This window comes from Rhea pennata, chromosome Z, assembly GCF_028389875.1.
Source record: "Rhea pennata isolate bPtePen1 chromosome Z, bPtePen1.pri, whole genome shotgun sequence".
Lineage (NCBI taxonomy): Eukaryota > Metazoa > Chordata > Aves > Rheiformes > Rheidae > Rhea > Rhea pennata.
This window is the reverse complement of record NC_084702.1, coordinates 1421908-1444400: the sequence shown is the minus strand read 5'-3', so window position 1 is coordinate 1444400 and position 22493 is coordinate 1421908. Positions and strand designations below refer to the sequence as shown.

The 22493-nt window shown below is 36.8% G+C and overlaps 1 protein-coding gene across 1 annotated transcript; it reads right to left on the bottom strand.

Moving 5' to 3' along the window:
- Positions 1-1480: 1480 nt before the first annotated feature.
- Positions 1481-21079, bottom strand: MELK (maternal embryonic leucine zipper kinase). Its single transcript, XM_062599803.1, has 14 exons — positions 21004-21079; positions 20331-20474; positions 19372-19440; positions 18200-18292; positions 16991-17089; positions 14098-14166; positions 13421-13519; positions 12417-12503; positions 11052-11180; positions 6996-7221; positions 5266-5359; positions 4668-4836; positions 3000-3103; positions 1481-1759 (listed from the first exon to the last, which is right to left on the bottom strand). The coding sequence occupies exons 1-14, from the start codon at positions 21013-21015 to the stop codon at positions 1507-1509; spliced, it is 1647 nt and encodes a 548-aa protein (XP_062455787.1). The 5' UTR covers positions 21016-21079; the 3' UTR covers positions 1481-1506.
- Between the last annotated feature and the right edge of the window lie 1414 nt (positions 21080-22493).

Sequence of the window (22493 nt, the reverse complement as noted above, 5' to 3'; positions counted from 1 at the left end):
AAAAACCACAAAAAGCTGGGACAATATTATAGTACTCCAGAAATACCAGCCATATCCCATGGTTACATTTTCAGCTGGTTTCCAACTAATATTTAACAAACTCAAATTTCAACACTTAAAAATCCAAGGAAGAGTCTAATATTAAATACTAATAAATACTAAAGTTAATACTTTCTGTACTTGGCAACTGTGTTGTTTACATCTAAACACTAATTTGCTAGAACAACAGGCAGTAGGCATGCTTTTTTCAGCACTAACTTGAGTTTGTTCCTGTCAAGTATCACCTGTAAATAGCAAACTAAACAGTGAAAATCCTTTGTTTCCTTATCAACACTTCCACCTTTTCTTGAAATCCAGATGCCCCACATTCATTACCTATGTGAAAAGCAGCACAGGGACAACATGGCACTGGAAGAAAAACATTAGGCCCTTATCTTTGTCAGTAACAGGTTGGACAAGCAAATCCTTCTACTTTGCTTGATATGCATAATAAATAGACTGGTCAGTAGTCTGCTTTTAATCAGCACCTGGATCTCAACTCCTAGCTGGAAGACTCCAAGAATACTCAGTTCCTGCAGAGGCCAATATAATCTTTAGTTAAGGAGCAGTAACACATGCCACAAGTGCTTTTATATATATATATATATATGTATATATATTACACACACACCCTTTAAATATCTGCAGCACACTCATTAACCACAGTATCCTGTCCAGATTTTAACAGATGTTTTCTTTGTGCTGTGTTTGTATAGAGAGGACTTCAACAGATCTTCCTTCTCACTGCTGCAGCTTGGATTCATACTATTGTGGTTGTGTACTCCTGCTCAAATGCATTATTTAATCAGGCTAAAGTCAAGCCCTGCTACAGGATAGACATAGAATTCTATTCATAGTATCCAGTAACAGAGCTAAAAATTTTGCTCTCAGTACTGTTAATTACACCTCTGAACCAACCGTAGACAGTACGAGTTCTAGATAGCTTCTTCATTCAGGACAGTTCAAAGGCGCTGGAATTCTTATTAAAACACTCATGGTCAGTTAATACAAAAGCATCAGCAAGTACATAGCTGTTAATCATCACAAGGTGCAGTAATGCATCACAGTTACATTTTATATGGGCTGATGTTTTAAATCCTAGTATCGTTGACTTAATATTTATTGAAGACAGTCTTATTTTGTACAACATATTGAGCATATAGTTTAAGTCTCATCTGTGGTTACCAGAGTTAATGACCTCAATAAATCTTATAGCAAGACAGGAGCAGAATTATGCAAATAAGTTTCTGAACATGTACTTGATACCTGAAAACATATCAAAATAAGTTTGAGCATAAGACCACTATTATCCTTTATCCACACACAAAAAATAAGAGGGGAGACCAGTTTGTGGAATTTTATTTTAAAGAAATTTCTCAAAGAAAACATCCAGAAAACATATACACAAAGACAGATGATTAAAAAGGCAGAAGTGACAGATTTCTAATATAGCTGTCTATGTGACAATTAGTTTTCTGAATAGGTTTTTTTAGATGTCTTAGGCAGTACAAAATTTGTTTTCTCAGCACATGCATCAGTAAGCCATACTTTGCAGCTAGATAAAATGTCTTCCACTAGTCTCTTGTAGACCCAAGCATCACCTTTAAGCCGTTGTCTCCTGATACCCACTGCTTCAGAGTTACTGAGGTGGCACACTTCTAAGTAAAACTCCATAGTTACTTTGCCAAAATCTGACCGGGTTTGACATTTCAGGATATAACTATACAAAAAAAAAAGGAAGGAGAGATAGAATAATCATTTAATGTTTATATTTGTTTTGCAAAGAAAGTTTGAATGGATAGAGAACAAAAGCACTTTATAGTGCACCCCATTGGCATACAGAATGCTGGGAACCAACTGAGAATGCAGCTAATAGAGCTTTAGATACTTCAGTTTCAGAATATTACCTCTATGCACAAACATTAACACATAATACTCCATCTTATGACTTCAGCCATAAGAATTACTGCTACCCATAGACTGACTCTCACAGAACTTGAAGGCAAGGACACATTTTTACTACAGAAGACCACTCCCCACTGAGACATTTGTGATGAGAGTCTGGCTATAGCTCATTTTTTTGCCTGTGCACAGAGCAGAAAGTCTGATCCTGAAATTTAAATTACTATAATGCCAAGAGGCACTTCCGAGCAGTTAAGTATCCTTACAGATTTTGAGCTTAGAAATGTATCAGCTTAAACAGTTCTAACAGCCTAAAAAATTCTATCCACATTGACATCTTCAGCTTGAAGTTTCAGCTCACTGCAGAATTGCATCTAGCCCCAGAGAGTAATGATCTTCAAAGCTGAAATATATACTACTAATCTTTTACAGTATCTATCACTTAGAAGATCCAAGCATTTTAGAAGGTGCATGAGTTTAAGGCATGATAACTTTTCATACATCAGAAAATTAGGAAGACAGACATCAGGCTTTGATCAGAAGCAGGAATCAAACCCAGTCTCAGTACCTTAGTCCATTTAGTAAACTTTATAAATTAACATAGGCTTATATAATGGTGTGCATTCTGTGCAGGTTTTAAGGTACACTAATTTGTTGCAGATTCATTATTTAACTGCTATGAGTTAGGGTCATAGGCATCTACATCACATCATGAAGTTGTCCAGTTTGGCTGTGTTACCATAGCCTAACAAACCGCTTGCATCTATGATTTCACAAGAGAGACAAAAATTCACATCACGCTCTAAGATTTACCTTGCCATTACTAGTTAATGTCTGCCAGTCAAGGAGCTCTACTGGAGCTCATTTAACATTTCATTTGTTTTTCATTGTTTGGACCATTTATTGCACACATGTCCACTTTGTGTTCTCTATGTAGAATAGAATCTTTTTACAGGAACCAACATGGCACAGAGAAGGTAATTTTAAATATTTCACTTTATCTAGGACTGGGGTACTGATTTAGACAAATAAAAAGTTAAGTCAGATTTTACACTTACCCCTTCTGAATATATTCTACATTTTTCATTGGAAGGACAGCAATTATTTCATTCAACACCTGGTCTGGATTCAGTAGTTGAGTTGTGGTAACATTACAGTGTGCCTAAGAGTAAACAGCTCATTTAAAAACGTTAGGTGCAGGGGAGGTGGTGGGAAAAAAAAAAAAAAAAAAAAAAAAAGAATTTTCCTCCTCAGACTGAAGTTTCCAGACAAAGCTTTAGAAGACCTAGCCATAGTGTCAAATGCTTCAAATTCCCAGTATTATCATTAAGACATTGTAGAAGAAGCAGGAACACTGAAGAAACAATTTCTGGTGTATTAAAGTATGTACAAAACCTAATCCAGTATAAAATCTAAAGTAGCAGTGATGATCTAGCACAGCACAGTGATTATTAAAAGCCTTTTATCTAGCCAGGAGAAGATTCCTAGACAAGGTTATTGAAGAGACATATATAACTTAAAGTACCGTACTGCATTTTCCATAGTGGGGAGGCTAGCTACAACATGTTGCTCAGCTAAGACTATACTTGTTACAGGCACTGTTCCTGAGGTTTTTCTAGTCCTAAAGCATCACAAAACTGAAAAAAGTAACTTGATACTATGAATTTATATATTTTTAATCTAATTGTTTACTAATTTATATATTTGTCTAATAAAGGACATCTTGAACATTGTTCAGATACCCCATATGTAAAAGGAGAAAGCCTTATGCCAACTGTAATATGTAGCAAATATTCATCTAGCTTCTGACAGTCACAGAAGACCTGCAAAGACAGGATTATAAAAAAGCTTGAGAAATGAACAGGTTAAGATACTTTTTAAAGGAAAAAGTATTTTAAAGGAAAAAAGTGTATTTTGTTCCCTACATGTCCCTACTCAGACTAAATAGTACATAACCCCTTTCTAGAACTATGATGGGGGTGTAAAATGAAGTTCCATCTTCCACTACTTCAGTCTAGTGCCTCTAGAGATCCATCAGTAATTTTGCATATACTGTGTACATGGGAAACTAATGCACAAGGATAAAAACTTTTAGAGACAACAGATTTAGTTTTTTCCCCTACTACTCAAGTTCCTGAACTCCTAGTGCAGTTTGGACTGTCAGATGAGTTGGTCAGGCTTGTAGCCCGATATGTCCAATATGCTTCTGATAAACGCCATTTGGAAAAGCTTCAACTGGAACACAGCAGCCAAATTGCATTTACACAGGCAGCAACACAAAGTCAAAACTGACAGACAGCTCTTACTATCAAGCAGCCTAATAGCTGCAGCTCCACAGTTGAAGATATATCACTTACATCTATGAAATTGTTTAAGCCTCAGGAAAAGCCTAGCCTCCTTCATGTTAATCACTCAATTTCCAAACTTATTTACAGATTCAAGTAGAAGTTCTTCTTTGCATAACTCTCAAAGTACACTGGCTGCTTTTCAGTTCTACAACTGTTCACCACAGGCAAAATTCTAGCATATACCAATGTTTAGCAAAACTAATATGCATCTTCTAAGACTTCTCAGTTTGATGCTACAAGTTAACATAATTCTATACTTACATGCAATGCAGTATTTCTATGGGCATTTCTATACATGAGCAACTCGTCTTTCAATGGCTACTTAAAGGGCTAATAATTGGACTAGACAAAAAATAAAGCCTTTTCTAGAAATCATACCTTCAATTTCCTTGGACCATCTGTGCTGGATCGTTTCTTTTTGCTTGGTGTGAGCATTGTGATCACTTTATCTAGTCCTCTTTCAAGACTTCCAAACATTTTGGCTTTTCTCTTCTTTTGGCTGCTATCTACATGGGCTAGGTTGAGATCTGATTTTACTGAGTGACACCTGTTACATGAACAAATCAGTTTTTCCTCAGTGTTCAAGATTTACTTATTTCAGATACATCAGTAAAAGATTATCAGACCAAGAAGAGTGAATAAAACCAAAGCAAATAGTGTGTTGAGAGTTTCTTAAAAATGCATTTGAGATTTAAACTCAAAATTGTGTATAAAAACTGCAGCTCTCTGGGGAGAAAGAATAAAAAGGAATTTGTAATTCTGAAAAACTATACTCTGAAGATAATTCAGTTGTGTTTTTAGAACTTCCTATCTTCAATATCCTAATGAATGTAGAAAAAGCTTTTAGGAAAGTTTTTACCACAACAAGGGACAACAAGAACAGCTTGATGTTGTACCAGAGCCTCCTAGTCTGTATATGGATTAAAGTAGTCCTGTTCCAGATCAGAAACGTGCATAATTTTAACTGGATTTTTACCTTCTTTCAGGAAGAATCTCAGCTGCTGTCAATTCATCTGTATTTGCTGAGTTTATGGGTTTCTTAATTGGGGTAAATGTAGTGAACGGGCTATCTGGAAAAAGAATCCAAACAAAGCATGTGTGTTTCTACAGTGAAGGATTTTTTCTTTAGCAAGGCTATCTCATGCCCCGTAATTTATATTTAACATTAGCCCCCATTTTCTGCCTCTATTCTGTACCTTTGGAATGACAAAATAGGTTATAATCACAAGACTTCCTCTGTTATATGTATAAAAATTCAAAGCGATTTCCCTAAGGCTCTACAAGTCAAACCTCACAGCAATCAATACAGATCAGTATTAGAAAGTTCAGTATTAGAAATTTGGAAGGGGATACAATTGGAACTGCTTTGCCATTAGTGCCAGGGTAAACACTGAGCAATTTACTACATCAAATATTAGCATTCTGCACCAAGTAGTTTCTATGAAGGCATCCTTTATGAAAAGTGAGTATTATATAGCCATTTTTAATAGAGCACACTAAATAACATCCTAAGAAGGTCTATCTGCACTGAAACCTTCAGCTTGAAGTTTCAGCTTACTACAGAATCACATCTAACCCTAGACAATGATCTCAGAGTTTCCCCACGTATTTGTACTATTTTCTCTCAAATTACTACTATCCTTCCTAAATGAAAGATCTTTGTGTTAGCTTTTGTTTAATCCTCAGAAAAATATCTAATTGAGCTAAAAATTTATTCCTACATTGTTTCAGAAAGTACCTACTTTTGCTTTTTAACTTTAATATGGAGGCAAACTGTTCACAAGTTACCATATACAGTTAAGACAAAAAAATCAGTATATAAATACCTAAGTTTTGCAGTACTCCTGTTCCTCTAATATTTTATGAAGGATATGACTGCTGAACACTGGCATGGTCAGAATCCTTTTTATAAATTAAGTTAGCCTGCGAAGACCTACTGTTTCTGAACAATTTCCCCTAGCATCTGAAACAACAAGGACTACTTACAATAGAAAAACGTTCTATCTGAAGGACAGAGTTAGCCCTTACATTATAAACAAAGTTTCCGTTAACAGGTCCAAGGAAGAGTAATGTATGTACAGGACCAACCATCAAGTATGGACTAAAGAGAAAAGTCTTTGGTAACTCACCAGAAAAATCTGACACAGTTTGACATAATTTAAACAGATGTCTGTGTGGTTCATCACAACTAACTCAGATTTATAAACTGTTAACAGAAGTATTTTCATTGCCACTTTGGCCTGTTACTGTGAAAATGCTGATAGGTTACTGGAAGAAATCAAGCAAGCAGCAGCAGATGCCACCTTGACTAAAAGCATCCCTATATTCTCATTCAATGTAAGGAAAAGAAAAAGAGCTTACAGGAAATTGTTCTAAACCTTTATGAAACAAAGGAAAGCTTGATACAAGTGAGTTTTAGAAACCTAACATTTAGTTCCATGTTAGAGGGCACTGAAAGGCTTGCACACATGATACTGTAAGAAGCAATGACTTCTGTAATTAACAGAAAAGTAGCATGCTCTGATGCATGGTTAAGCTTCTTGCAACACCTTATCAGAAGCAACAGAAGCAACAGACTGGTAAACATACGTTCTTGGAAAGAAGCATTCCTGAAACATAGGAAACAACTATTAAGTGCTGGATATTTTAAGTTAAAAAATTCCTAACCTGTACACATACTGTAAGTATTTGTTATATATGACGTACCTTTGAGGTCAAGTGCCTGAAATGGTGTGGCCTGTGCTTGCTTCTCATTCACACTCCTTGCAAAAGGGGTCTTTGGAGCAGGAAGTGCAAAAGGCACTTCATTTTTTACAGCAGATTCTGTATCAACATTCTCTTTGTTTTCATGCTTCCTCAATGCCGCTTTTCTTGTCACTGGAGTTGACAGTGTGCATTCTATATCATCTAGTTCAGCATCATGCTTTGAATGCTACAAGAGATGTAAAAAAAAAAGCGTACAAAGCTGTATTCTGATCACATTCAGAGATCCTGCTGATCAGAACATTCTAAAAATCTAAGCAGACTAGATGCAATGCTTAAAAATATACAATATAGTTAAAAATTGAACTTTAATACCTCTGATTTTTCCTTACAACTTGATAAAAATTTCATTTGCCATTTCTCTATTCTAAATTTTTCAACTTCTGTATTTAAGGCCATTTCCTACCAACCCATCTGAACTAAACTAAGAATTTGCATTTGGTCTAACTGTATAATTTGTATTGCTTCAACAGATTTTGTCTACTGTGAAGAGGTTAATCTTCTTCCCTTTACCTTTAAAGGCCTGTCCAGCTCAAGTCTAGCTCTGAGATCTTGTTTTCTCATGCATCATTCATTTTAGTGAGTTTTAAAATCCTCTTGGCCTCATTCACACTCCTTACACAGTGTTAGACAAATCAAATGCCAAAGTTCAGGTTTACATCAAATTAATCAAGACCTATGGGTAAAGGAAAGCTACAGTTTGTGTTCAGCTATGACATCTAAAAAGCTTATTTCCTCAGTTTACTCCCTTGGGCAAAGTCTTATATAGAACCACACATTTATATATATATATACACATATATATATATATATACACACACACACACACTATGAGTACAAGATTTTTGAAATAAGTAATTTTTTTAAAGTAGAATTAGTTTTGCAAACACCTGCATTGTTATTGGAATATTTAGACTTAATTCCTCAAATGGAAATTCAGATGAATCAGAAAATTCCATAGATCCAAATGCATATGGTACTTTACTACTGCATCCTTGCACACAATGTTCTTTTCAGACCAAATAAAAAAAGCATGGTTTAGATTTGTATGCAGTATTAAGGGAAAGATTTAGAAATAAGATTTGATTGAAATCTTTTTCTAGGTCCTAACTATAGGTAACAGCTAATGGAAGTTCCTATGCCAGTCACCCAAGCATTGTAACAATATTGTCATTGCGATGTTGTCATTTATATCAAGAGATGTGAAATTAATCTCAAAAAGCCATCTTTCACGATCTGTGCCAAGAAGCAACTTAAAAATATCTGCCTTTGATTTCATTCAGACCATAAGCTCTTTTAACCTAATTATATAACTACAAAGGACCCAAGAAAATATTGCAGTAAAGCCTGTAAAAGGGCCAAATAAACATAAACACATTGCAGCAAAATGATTACAGAATCTGTAACAATACCTGAACTGGCCTTCAGAAGTCTTCATGTAATGGCAAGACCAATAAAATAAGGGTTTTCATTATTAAATAGGATTCACAACTTTACTAAAGAATTCTAACTTGCATATTTTATAAGTCTGCATTCAAAGTAGTGAGTATTGTGGATCTTACTACTGCTTTAGTCATTCCCTGTTATCTTTTATTTAGGCATTACAAGATGCTGCCCATCTTCTATTTAGTAAAAACACACTGATTTTGTGAAGGAAGAAACTACATGAAGCAGAACCTTTACAGATAAGCCACATGGTTCATGATCAGGAACAGGAATCTGGAATAGCTGTATTCTTCCATATAGGTATATCCTTTTCTTAGGGAGAAATAAGTTTTATAATAGTGTGGGTATCCTACAATAGCTTTGAGTCACATTTCTTATATTTTGGTACATAGCAAAATTTGAGCAAATTGAGATTATACCCTCATACCAATTAACTCTTTAGACTAGGATTCGGTAAAGATTTCTGATATGTGGAAATAGGGCAGCAATAATCTTCCCTACTCAATTGAATTTTTCAGGTATTAATGAATGTTCTACTATTAAATACTTAAAATAGGGGATTGATAACATTTTAGAAGCTATCAGGTTCATGCATGATAGCTTCATTAGTCTTGTTTACCAACAAGTAGAATTCTTTCATGAAGAAATGGGCTGCATTTGTCTATAGATAGCGTGTCTATAGAGCAGAGCAGGGATCTGGTTATCTATATCCCTTCTCAGACCAAACAGATCCTATTGACTCTTTATATGCCAAAATTCTTCTCCAGCACTTCACTGGGAAGAGGAAGGATGATTTTAAATTACAAAGGATGGAAAAAGGAGGTAGAACACCAACCTGCCACAGCTCATCCTTCTCCTTACTTAGAAGGAATGAAATAGAAAATATTCTGCTTCTAGGGAAGAGGCAAAGTTACAGCCAGTCTGCAGGACTCGGATGTCACAGGTAGAGACAGTATCACAAGTATTAGAAATATGAGCTTAGTTTTCATACCATATATAATCAGATTTACAATATTACTGTATTCTCAGCTTCTAACAAACTCGCTGATTTCAGGGACCTTGTCAAGAACTTATCTTGTACCGCTTCTCTGAAATTGCGATTAACTTACAGTCTTCAGTTGAAAAGAATGCCATTTTAGAAAGCTATCATAGTGCCTGTCTGAAGTTAACAGTTCCTTGGTCTGGGATCAAGATATTACAATAATCAGATATTTCAATATTATTGAAAACAAGTTTCCCAGCATGTTACCAGCTATACTATGATCACTTACCATAAAATGTTTCAGACATCTATTAACTACTGCCATAGCCCTTTGCAGTTCAAATCTTGTTCCATCATACTATGAATGTCTGACTAGGATATCTTGGCCACTATGTTCAAGAAGAAATTCATGCAGTGGCTAATTTTTTTGGAATACCTTTGCACTTTAAACTGCTTGAAATAAGGTACTATCATGTGTAAGGCTGTGCCATCAAATTGTCAAACTTACTGGAAATTCTGCTAGATCCTTTTTCTGGGCACTAAACCAGTGCTAGCTAGAGAACTTTGCTGGCTGCATGTTGTGGCAAATTCAGTTGATACTCACTTACAGAGGCAAGCAAACTATGTTCTGAGCACTGCATTGGGACTAATGTGTTGCTGCACGACTATCACAATCATCTACCAAAGCATAATGTATGTGTTAACAGTAGCATTGCACCAGATCTAATTAACTTGGGACACCATTTCATCAGTAAAGAGGAAAACTTCATTGCATTAGTTCCACTGAACCTAGAGAAGCCTACATTAAAGTTATCCGAGTTTAGAAGGCTATCATATTATACACATTTGGTAGCACTTGATTATAAATTAGAAATCTAAGATGGCCAGCAATGTATATTTTAGAACAGTTTTCGTAAGTGACCCAGAATGATTTTCATGCAGATGAATCAGACTTACCTAATTACATGCATGAAACCATGGATGAAGCCAGTGGTTTAGAAAGTTTCAGGAACATGTTTCCTTTACAAGTTGAACAGCATGTTTTCAAACATTCCAAAAGGGAACAGATAGTCAAAGGAAGAGAATTCCTTCTTATCAGCTAATGTAGTGTTCATTTCATTTAGAAGTAGGTAACTCAAGCCAGTATGTTTTGGAAGTCCTTTCCTCACCAAGCCATGACAAATACAAGTCGCAGAGTACAAGAGTATTTAGACAAATACAGAAAACTGTTTGCCTAGAAGCTTTTCTGCAGCAAGGTGGCATAAAGGAAGTTCTCCTGGAATGTTCATCGGGCACTGATGATAAATAACCAAGGGGAGGTTCTGCCTGGCAGTCTGTTATAATGCACTATGTCTTTCCAGCCAGTTATCTCAGTGACCTCGGTTTGTAGTACTTGCCCAGCTTGCAAAAAGCACACTAATGAGAATGAACTGTTTAATGAACAAGACTTTGGCTGACTGTACATAGTCCCTCACTGATATTTAGTGAACCAGTCTGTTCTCCTAGGCAGAGCTTGCTTAACATAGAAGTTTTTCAATAAGTATTTTAACCCAATGAATTCTAAAACTTACCTCCAGGCCTATCAGTTGTGTTATACTAGCAAGCCCTGTTAGAGACGGAAGCCTTAGGTGAATGCACTTGCCACGAGCCTTTCTGGATTGAAGCAAGAGATATGTTGCTGATATTTGATCATATTTCCACTAAAAAAAAACAAAACAAAAACCAGGATTTCAATCTATATTTGGAAAAGTAAATATAAAGCAAGTCTGGACTTCAATTTCTGCATTTCTGGAAATTCTATGTATTCTGCATTTTTTATGTTTGATCACCTAAGTGATCAAATTAGCTTCAGATTTCAGTTGATTCACACTGTGCATGGAAGATCAAGAAACAGACTATGTTTGTTCCTGCTTGAAAATTAATGCATGACAATCATAATGAGAACTAGTGCCAAAGCCAGAACCTCTCTATTAAAGTGAATAGTAAAGCTCCTGTTCCTAAGAGCAAAGGTTCAGCATGGCCAAGACTTCAGACAGATTTTTTCCAAATGGCACCAGTTTTTTTGTATGATCTTACTCAACCTGCATAAGGAAAACAGGCATGATGTTGACAGTCTTGCAACATATTACAGTTAAGATTTTAATTACAGAGTATTTGAAGTCCTCCAGTAAAGTACAACATAAGTTTAACAAACTTTTTTATAAAAAACAATTCTCCCACACCTTGTATGTAGTCTCAAATTATAACTGAAAACCAAGTAGCATTGAGTCCACAAATACTCCACTTGTGGAATCAGACATTAAGAATGTTTCTCCTAAACTTAGATTGAAAACGTATCACTTTTTCCAAAGTGAAGAGTTACTTCACTGTTATGTGGAAAACAATTGAAATTCAATTTCAAGGAAATAAAGTTAACTTTTTCCAGCTCAAAGCTGAAGTACAGGAGTTAAGTCTGTTACAAATGGCTAGGATGGCCATTACTAATATTTGTTCTGCTAATGTAGAAGTAATCAGTTAACTTCATGTTATTTGTATTCAAGACTAATTAAACAGATTTAGACTATAAGAATTCCCCCCAAAATATTTTATTCTCTTTTGGAGATCCTGTTTTTCTCTTATTTATTGACTGTTATAAAGCAAAGCATTAACTTAGAATATTGACATCTGTTGTTCAGATATAGACTTCTGCAAGTCTTTTAACTTTAAGAAAAATCACAAGAATTTTAGCATTGTGGGAAATACTAACAGTAAAGTTTAGGTAATACCATGAGTACAATGGAAGAAAAAATAAATTTGAACTCTAGAATCTAAATGCTGGTTGATAACTAGAGTTCTGAAGCTCTGTAGGGGCTCCTTCCTGCCTGGAAAACATTTCATTTTTATAAGTGACCATTAAGTTTAATATATTAACTCATTAGTTCTGACACATTTCTTACCTCTGATATCAACTTTGATATACTTTCCCTGCTCTGTTTATGAAACACAGACAGCTCTGTTATGCAGTCTTCATCAAGGTGTCCTAGCTGCAAGAAATATGATCTGTATTGAGGTATGAGACTTTCAAGTTGTCCTCTATATCTGGTCATGATATTTATCAAGAAATCCACTGGACAGAGTCAAGAATCAACCATTTTAGGCCTCGTATTTTAAGCAGCCAACATCATGTCTAGATATTGTAGGAAGCAGAAAGTCAGAACTTCTGCAACTTCATTCTGGCCCCTTCTGAGTAAAAGGTCCCAGATTCAAATGAGAAAGCATATGAGATTTTTACTAGAAAGCTCTATTTTCATCTCTACACTCAAAAGTTATCAGATGGACACATGTTTTAAAAAGCCAGTTAGCACTGATAAATTACTTTATGTGCAACGTGGTATTATACAGAGAAACAGTGACACCCAATGGCCAAAAGTGAACATTGGGTGGAAATACTCAAATTCTTTAGCACCTACTACTGACAGTTAGAATTTTTCATAATGCCCAGCCTCTTAAGTAAAGCAAGTGTTAGGGATATGGCTACTACTTTTAATGAGCTTAAAGCTTATCCAAATTAACTATTTGCTAGAAGGACTAGAAATAGGACAAAACTGTGTGACATGCTCTAAAGAAAATTTGTATTTTGCACCTTAAATGAAGTACTGGTCTACCAATATTAGAGAATTAATTGTCATACATATGCAGAAACACTTCACATTATGATGAGAAGTCAGTTACTTTTGAACTTACGCAGCAGCTGCAGAATACAATGAAAACACTTAATTCTTCCACTAGAGTGAAGAAGAGCAAGTAAAAAATACATTTCAACAACAAGGGGAGTTAAAGAAGCAACCACAAGTAAACCAAATCTCATCTTTGGAGAGCTGTCATCACACCACCACAAGCACTGTAGCAAGTCGGTAGTGCTTACATAAAATAGTGGCGTTAATTTTGCCAGTGTACTTACTGGGTATTTGCTTTGCCACTGAACAGGATCAGAATAACCTTGTATGAGCCAAGGATGACTTAACAAATGTTTAACTGTAATCCGCTTCTTTGGGTCCACCTAGTGGGTAAGAAAGAATTAAGTTGTTACTTAAAACACAGCAGAACAGAAAATGTGAGCTGACAAAAGCTGAGCAGGGAGGTTGGACTAGATCTCCAGAGGTCCCTTCCAACCTTACTGATTCTATGAAAAGCTCAGATAGAATTCAGTATTTCATAACTTTGCCAAAAGGAAGATCAGATACGTGAATGGTTACAGAACCAGGATCAAATCCAAGAGCAGTTATGAACCTATACTTGATAAGCATTTTGGGATGTTTAGCACTGGTTACATAACTGTAGCATATTCAGTACATTAAGCTTCATCTATAAAAAGGTTTGCTCTTAGTTATATAGCAAAATTACCAAGTCCTAAACAAAGGCTATTTTTAGACGAATGTCTTTGATCACATTATTTCCAATAGCAATAATTCTTACCACAGAATTTTCAGCAAAAGGCAATGCCAATCTTGGAGGAAAAGATCTGGAAGAACTAAACTTGTTTATAAATTGAATATTTTGTCAATATAATACTGAGCTATGCAATAACATTTTATGGACTTACTTGAACAGAAGCTTTATCTGTTAAAATAGACTTACCTGCAGCATTTGATGAAGTAGTAGTGTACTGCTAGGAGATAACCACTTTGGAACATAGTATTTTCCTCTCTGTGGAGAAAAGGAGGTTTAAAATAAACTTTGAACAGTTACTTCAAATGGAATAGATTTGAATGACACCCCTCTTCAGTCAAAAAGGAAAAATAATGGGCACATTAAAGCTTAGCTATAAGAACTACTGGAATACATTTAATATTAATGTTAAAATTGAGAAAATTGTATTATAAGTAAAATACTGTATTTGCACTGTTCAGGTACATTTCTAGGTCAGTTTTCAGATGACTGAGTTGCATGATGTTTTCATCTCAACTTACTTTTATAGCAAAAACAACCTTATAAAGAGGTTATATCAGCTTGATATTTAACTAGAAGTACAAACAGTTGGAACAAATTGTTGATAAAGTATTAGCACTTTGAAATCTGAAGGTTCATTCAAACCACTGTTTTTCCAGATACTAAAAATGAAGCATTCTCAAGATTTAGCTATTCTTACTATGAACAGATTACATCTTTCAAACTCATTAAGGAGAAAAGTTTTACAGGTCTAAAAAAGTGAATTTTTTATTCAAATGATTTAGTGTTTTGGTAACTTTGATTAGAAAAATATCAAAAATTGCTTTCAGATTTGAGGTATGACAATAGTAGCTATGCAAGGAACTATTCACCAAAGGATCATTAACTTCTCAGTAACAATGGAAAGAAATCAGCGCACAGCTATCATGAAAGAAACAATCTAACATGAAAGTTTCATTTCTACAGACAATTGCCTTAATAAAACAGGTGGTATTATATTTACATTTAGATATCTAAGTAGAGTGTGTATTGCTTTGACATCACAAAGAATTTAAATTTCTTTATATATATGCCTAATAAGCTATTTAGAAACAGCACATACTTTCACACTGCAGCTTTACTCTCAGACAAAGCAAAGTTGGGCAACACACACAACCTCTACACTGATCTGAGTACCTAGTTATCTGTTCTGCTTTTAATAAATTACTAAGGAACATGAGCCAATGGAAAACAAAATTAGCACTCAAATGACAGAGCAATGCTGAAAAGTAAAAAGTTCACAATATCCATCAGATTCAGAAAAATCATTAATTTTTTGAGTGAATAATCAAGCATCTGATGCAACTTCTCTAAGAAAAATATTTACTCAAGTATACCCAAATGAGGAGATTGAGCATTCCATGGAAAGAAACATATTGCATGTGAATGAAATGATCATAATTAGATTCAAGCAGCAGACTTACACTGATTTGGAACAATAGCTCTGGGCTGAGATTACAATAAATTCTAGGATCTATAATGTGTGAAATTAAATTCCACAGCAATGTATAAGTGTCCTAATTTGAATCAATTTTCAATTTACAAACACATAAAATTAAAATAAATTGTGTGGAAGTAGTAAGTCTGCATCTTAAAATCTATAATTAAGATTACCATTTTCTACTACACTCAAAGAAATTTTAAAGCTTATTAATCTCAGCTCACTTACACAAGTTTCACTAATCAATGTTCAAGCAGTCCAAACAACTCAACTCCTAGCCCTTGCAAATATTAAACAAATGACTAAATGATGAAGGAATAACCACTGATGCTCTTAAAACCTCAGTTCTACATGGAAGGTCTTACTTCTTACATTCCCAACACTGACAAACTCTTATGAAAATAAATACCTTAAACAATATCATCATTTACCAGGTTCTGCATCTTGGCATACTTTTTAGCAAAAAGGATCTGTTGCTCATGTATACACATGCTCTCACAGATGCATGTGTATACATTGGCTGCAAGTCTTCAATGTATGCTGATCTTGTTACAGGGGACATCATAGTTCATAAATAGAGAGGGGAAAGTAGTTCAGCTCTGACCAATGACTTATTCTATTCTCCTCTGTAGATATTTTACTAGGGAATCATAAGTGCTGGGTCAGTTAGTCTTTGCTTTCTCTTAAGTCCTCTGCCACAATTCAAACTGAGCTTCCCATAGATCTATCAAGGTATTCAAGTCCAGTCCAGTTGGAGTCTTTATTACCTGGTGAACCAATTATGCAATTTATAGAGCTCAGATTGTTAAGCACTCCAAAAACACAGCCTGTACAGATGACCTGTCAGTTGTTTCCTCTGAGTCCTTGAGCACTCTTGAGGTTTCTCTTCTACATTTTAAAAATATTAGACTCCAGGTTAGAGGAGAAAGAGGTAGAGGAAGCCAAAGCCCTCAGGCAACAGAGCTACTGTTCCTCTCATCTGCTTACTGAAGGCTCTATCACAGGAATTTTCAGGAAGCCTAGAAGTGGTTGCAAGAGGCATCTATCCAATGTGGAACAGCAGAAGCTTAGCTACATCAGGAGGAATTTACACTGAAACAGAATCAACCATTGAAATCTGCTATTTACTATTCAGGGCTTTTTTTTGCTGAAGCTAGTTTAGAGTGTCTTATGCATTTCTTCATTCTGGAGGAAGAAAGCATAATAGCAGGTGTAGAATTTTGCTATTCCTAGAAGTCAGAAGAGCTGATATTTAACATTTGTGGTAAACCAAATGACTTAATATGCAATTATACTAGAGGCAGTAAAGCTGGATACAGGCCTAGATATAAAAATCCAACCTACAGGCAAGAAAAAAAAAAACTTTTCCCTAAATCCTATTTGCAGTCATTCTACAGGAGCAAACAGGAGTACTCTAAAGCCAGCCAAAGACAAAAGTGAAATTCACAGATGTTGATAGGAAAAGGAACAAAAAGGAACAAACATCAGCAGACATGCATATTTGTCCCAGGATATAGTCCAGCAAGCTCCACCATTATACAGTCAGAGGTCTCTTAGTGCTTAGCAGCATTCCTAATACTTTCTAGTGAAATCAGCACATACCATGATCTTCCGATAGACAGCCATGACATTTTCATCATCAAAGGGAAGAAAGCCACACAGCAGAGCATACAGCAGTACTCCCATGCTCCAGATATCTGCCTGAAAGAATAAATGTGATATGGCTTTGTGATAGATCATGCTGTCCAGCTTTGGCAAGTCCACATACCACCGAGTAGTCATCCTCCTTCTGGACAGAAATCTTATATTTATAGAGCAAGCATACAACCCAAATTCAACTTTCCTTCCACTAAAGCTACAGCCCTACTGAAACCAACATTCTCTCCTCAGGTCACCTGAAGCAGACTTTTCAAATTTTGATAGGGGAAGAGATTGCTGCATTACTTCCAATCTACAAGGATTTTTACTTGTAAAAATGCAAGCAAACTCACCACAAGGGACTAGTACTGCTGCATCTGTAGAACACTGCCATACCTGTCAGTACAATCACAACTCATTTTAAAGCTCGACAAGATACAACTAGAGAGCAAGCAGTATAGGCATGACAAGGTCCGTATGACTCACTGATACTGTAATTCTCACTAAGATTATAAAGAAAAAGGCGGCCTGAAAAACACTGAAGTCATAAACAAAGGACAGGAGAGCTAGAGTCCAATGCCAGTGGTACAAAAATAAGGGACAAGAAATACTCTGGACATCCTAACAAAGCAGTAGTTGAGAAAGTCTGAGGGGTTTCTAGAACTAGACGGCCTGATAAATGCAAGTAGCAGATCCCCACATCCATGAAATTCAAGACAGACACTTTCACATTTTTTCTTCTCTCATTTTATCAACATTGCACAGCGTAAAGGTGGAGAAGTTCTCGTCTACAGAATTCAAGCTAAAAACAAGCCCAATGGCATGTACAAGACACTGATTGATCAAGCCTGCACAAAAATCTTGGAGAAGTGATGGCTCATGAACAGAATCAAACATTTCTTGAAAGAATCTGCAGCAGAAGGAGAGGGTTTTAAGGTATTGTTTTGTAAGATAAAATACAAAGCAACCTGAAGGATTAGTCAGAGAGGAACTAGCCAACAGCATGACCTGTGATCAATAGAGTGCAATGTGTTTTTCTGGCCTGACTTTAAGGCTAACTTATCAGAACTCTAGGCAACATTATACAGGAATATTTCAGAGGGAAGTCAAGTGTGCATATTTGAAGCTCATGACCTTAAAAACTCCAGGGGAAAAAAAAGCACTGCTACATACCTCTGAGCCAATATATGCTTTGCCTTGAATAAGCTCTGGTGCTGCATAAGCTGGGCTTCCACAGCATGTGTTAAGATGATAATCCAGGCCACCCTAGAATACCACAGAAAATTCAATCACATAGAAGCATTAGACTTCAACTGTGTTGAAGCCTCCATGCCTTCTAATGCCTCATTGCTAGAAGGCTTCATTTTCATCTGCCATGCATCTACCTTGACCTCCTCTTTTGTTTTCGTATAATCTGTGACTTCACTAAGCAGAAATTGTTCAAGACAGTGAGCATCCTACAAACATTCAGCTCCCAAACCACCCATTTATGTATTACTTTCAGAAAGCAACAGTTTCCTCAGCTCCTCATTGGATAAGGATACTTCCCTTCGCAACTGTGAAGGGAATATGAATATGAAACTTTGGAGAAAGTGATCCAAGTGGTACTGGCCACGAGGCTGGATGGCTGTCGATATCAAATATTTAATAACTCCATGAAGAACCACTGTTAAGAATGTTTTATTAAAGCCATATTGCTTTGCCTGGGCTTCATTCTAGACAGCTGGAAATTTGATATTATACCACTTATCAGATGCTGGGTTAGTCATAACAACTAATTAGAGCACCTTGCAGGTAAAGAAACTATGTGGGGAAAAGGAATTCTGTCTTTGGATCAGTAAGATCTTCCTCTTAAATTGTTTCTTAGCAGCACTCAATTCACATGTTAGACTTACCAAAGGGAAAAAGGCTTCTAGAATCCATTTGGAACTCAGAAAACAATTCAACTCAAGCATACAGAACCATGGTATCTATAAATGTCACCTGCACAATGCCCACATAAGTACAAATCTCTTGAATATGCAAACATACACTGTTTACAGTTACTAGAAAATTTGCACACCAACCTAATGTTTATAGTAAGGATTTTATACACATTATAGGATAATCTCCATATTAGAGTATAATACAAGGCTAGATATAAAAGATGATGATTTAGCAGTTTACGCATAGTCACATGTGCGGTCAAGGCCCTACCAAGAAAAAAACAATTGCATGACAACCATGCAAACAGCTCAGATATACCAGCTTAAGTCACTGCATTGCACTGTGAAGTCAAATACACATATTTTACATGTGTGCACTATTTGACTTAGCTCTGTTGAGAAAGCAACTCATACTTCTACCTTTGGCTTTGCACAAAGTCCAAAGTCTGTCAGCTTCAAATTATGCCCATCATCAATCAGCAAATTCTCCTGATGAAAGAGAAAGCAGTAGTGAATGCTTTTTCACATACTTATCCAAGGAACCACTTTGTCTTTCCCCTTATTTCTTCTTGCCATTAGCAGCTAGAATCTGCCCAGAACTCTCCTTCAGAGATTCAGATTACCTGCTAATGAGTATATGCCATATTAAAAGTTCAAGTCTACTGAGAAGTACTTGGGAGCTCCTGGTAGACAGCAAGCTGAACATGACCCAGCAGTGTACTCAGGCAGAAGAGGCAAACAAGAGTATCACAAGCTGTATTAAAAGAAACACTGCCAATAAATTGAGGAACATTACTATAACCCCTCTGTTCAGCATTTGTTGGACCATATCTAGAAAGCAGAAACAAGAGACACAGACTGAATATAAAGAAAAGTCTTTTTCCTGATAAGGACAGGGAAGGACTAAACAAGCTGCCTAGAAAAACTGTGCAGCCTCTGTCTTCAGACTGACTAAATAAAGCCCTGAGCAACCTGGTCAGACCCTGCTTTGAGCAGGAAGTAAAAACTCCAGGCTTTTCCTTGGGGCATGAAAATAGAACAGTTTGAACAGACAGGTACCGTAAAGGTTCTCAAAGTATAAACTAGAAGAGAGGATAATGAAAAGGCCTAATTGAAGTCAAAGCTGGATCTGTATCCTTATTTCATTCTCATCTGGCCCATGTTATTCTATCACTCTTTTGAAGGAAGATCGTTCTTCTGATACAGTCACATTCAGCTCTGAGTGTAATAGTAGCAAGTAGAAATAATGTATTTTCAGAATACATTACAGAAAAAGCTTCTCTGCCCAAGATAATGAAAAAAGTACAACTTCAGCAACTAATAGGGAAATAGAAGTCTATATTTGTTATTATAAACAATTGACTGCTCTCCAGGCTTACTGGTTTGAGATCCCTGTGCGCATACCCCTGACTGTGAACATAAGCAATTGCTGAGACAATCTGCCGAAAAAATACACGAGCCTCCTCTTCTGAAAGGTGATCCTTAGAAACGATGTAATCAAACAGCTCTCCTCCAGGGCAATACTACATAAGAATAAGAAAAAGTATTTGAGAATACATTTAATCTGTTAGTGAGACAGTGAATACAGAGAAGACACCAGCCAGCAGCTAGAGTATACTGCTTCATTGTCTTTGCATTATTAGTGCAATGCCCAAAGGTTCCCAAGTGTGCCCTATGTCACCTCTGTGGCAGACCAAGCAAGCTTAAAAGTATCAATTATAAAGTTTCAGGCAAGTGTCAGACATAACACAGATCAGCTGTGAAATGATCAAATTTGGCCTATTTAGGTTCTTGCAGTTCTTCCCGATCTCTTATTTTAAAATAACTGAAGCATAAATTAATAACACTAATTGTGCCCATTCAGTAGTAGTTTTTACAAGCAGCTAGAATACAGAACAGATTATCAACTTCGTTTTTAAATTAATGAATCATAAACACATGGATTGAGATAAACACATTCAGAGCACTTTAATTTGAACTTTACCATCAGCTACTGCTAAAGCTAAGAATAGTAACCTTAACCATGGCAGAAACATCAGTAACAATTCTTACTTCTAAGACCATGAATATTTTCTTGGATGTCTCTATCACATGATACAGTTGGCAAACATGTTGGTGACTTAAGCTCTTCATGGCATCAATTTCTATTTTAACACGAGGTAAGTCATCCTAGGAGACAAGAAGATTCAAGACATTGAGTAATTTATATATACCTGTGCATCACAGTAAGCAAACTATCATGGTGGGGGGGAAACACTGCATAGAAGTGGCAGCATAAGTCAACTTCTCTAATTCAGTTCAGCAGTAGCTTTGATATCACTACTCCAAAAATCTGGCATACTCATCAGCAAAACCTCAACAGGTAAGTCTAAAACAACCAGTATTTTTAGTAATATTTTGGCTGATTTACTACAATAATTTTTTTATGTAATCAGTTTTCCAGCCAGAGAATGTTGCCCTCTCCACAACACAGCACAAGTTATGTCCTTCAGAGCCAAGAGCAGGCAGCAGGTCTACGTGTCACACCTCTACACTGTTGAAAACTCCTCAAGATAAATAGGTGATGTTACCAACTTTTATGCACCTCCCAGCTTACCCCTAGAGCTAGTTTGTCCATGATTTTTACTGCAACCTTTTCACCAGTCAGACGATGTTGGGCAAGTTTAACTTTTGCAAATCCACCTGAAATTCCAAAATACACATTTAAAGATCAATGTGATCACACAATGTCTTCCTTATAATATCTCCATTACATTACAGCATGTGACATACAAGATTTGCAACATCTTCATTACAGGAAGAAATCAATGACAAGTCCAAATACAATTTCAGAGTTCTGCTTCCCCCTCACCCCCCCCCAAAAAAAATCTACAGTTGAAACCAGATGCACAGATTTTAAAACAAGATAGTCTAAATTTAGACGAATACATTAGGAGTCAAGAACAATCAGCTGCATCTCTTTTCATTCACGGATTAAACCTACCTGTTCCAATCGTGTCATATAGTTTGTAATACTTGAGAATTTCCTCATAGTCACCTGCTGCCATTCTGAGACCGGCACAAATCTGCAGCTCTCCTAAGCACCTGCAACGAGAGAGTGTAACTGGTGTCCATGTTAGACATACCAAAAGGTTTGGAAAGACCGCGTGCTGCAGCTCCAGCATAGCAGTCACCACCCGAGAGGCGCCGGGCGCCAGCAGAGGAACCCGCAGGAGGCCGCGGGGCCCCGCCGCCGGCGCCGCCGCCGCCCGGAGGAGGCTCTTACCGGCGCCGCCCGCCCGCTCAGCCCTCGGGAAACGGCTCCCCGCGGCCGTTAGCGTTCAAATACCGCGGCCGGCCAGCCCACATCCGGCCCAGCCCACGCAACGGCCAATCAGCGGCGCGACCCGGCCCGGAAGCGGCGGGGCGGGGAGGTATTACGCATGCATGACGGGAAGAAGGTCGGCGCCTTGTGTGTGTGTGCGGGGGGGGGGGGAGGGGGGGCGGTAACAGTACCGGCGCCATGCTGGGAGGGTCACCGCAGCTTCTGGCACGGGCGTGGG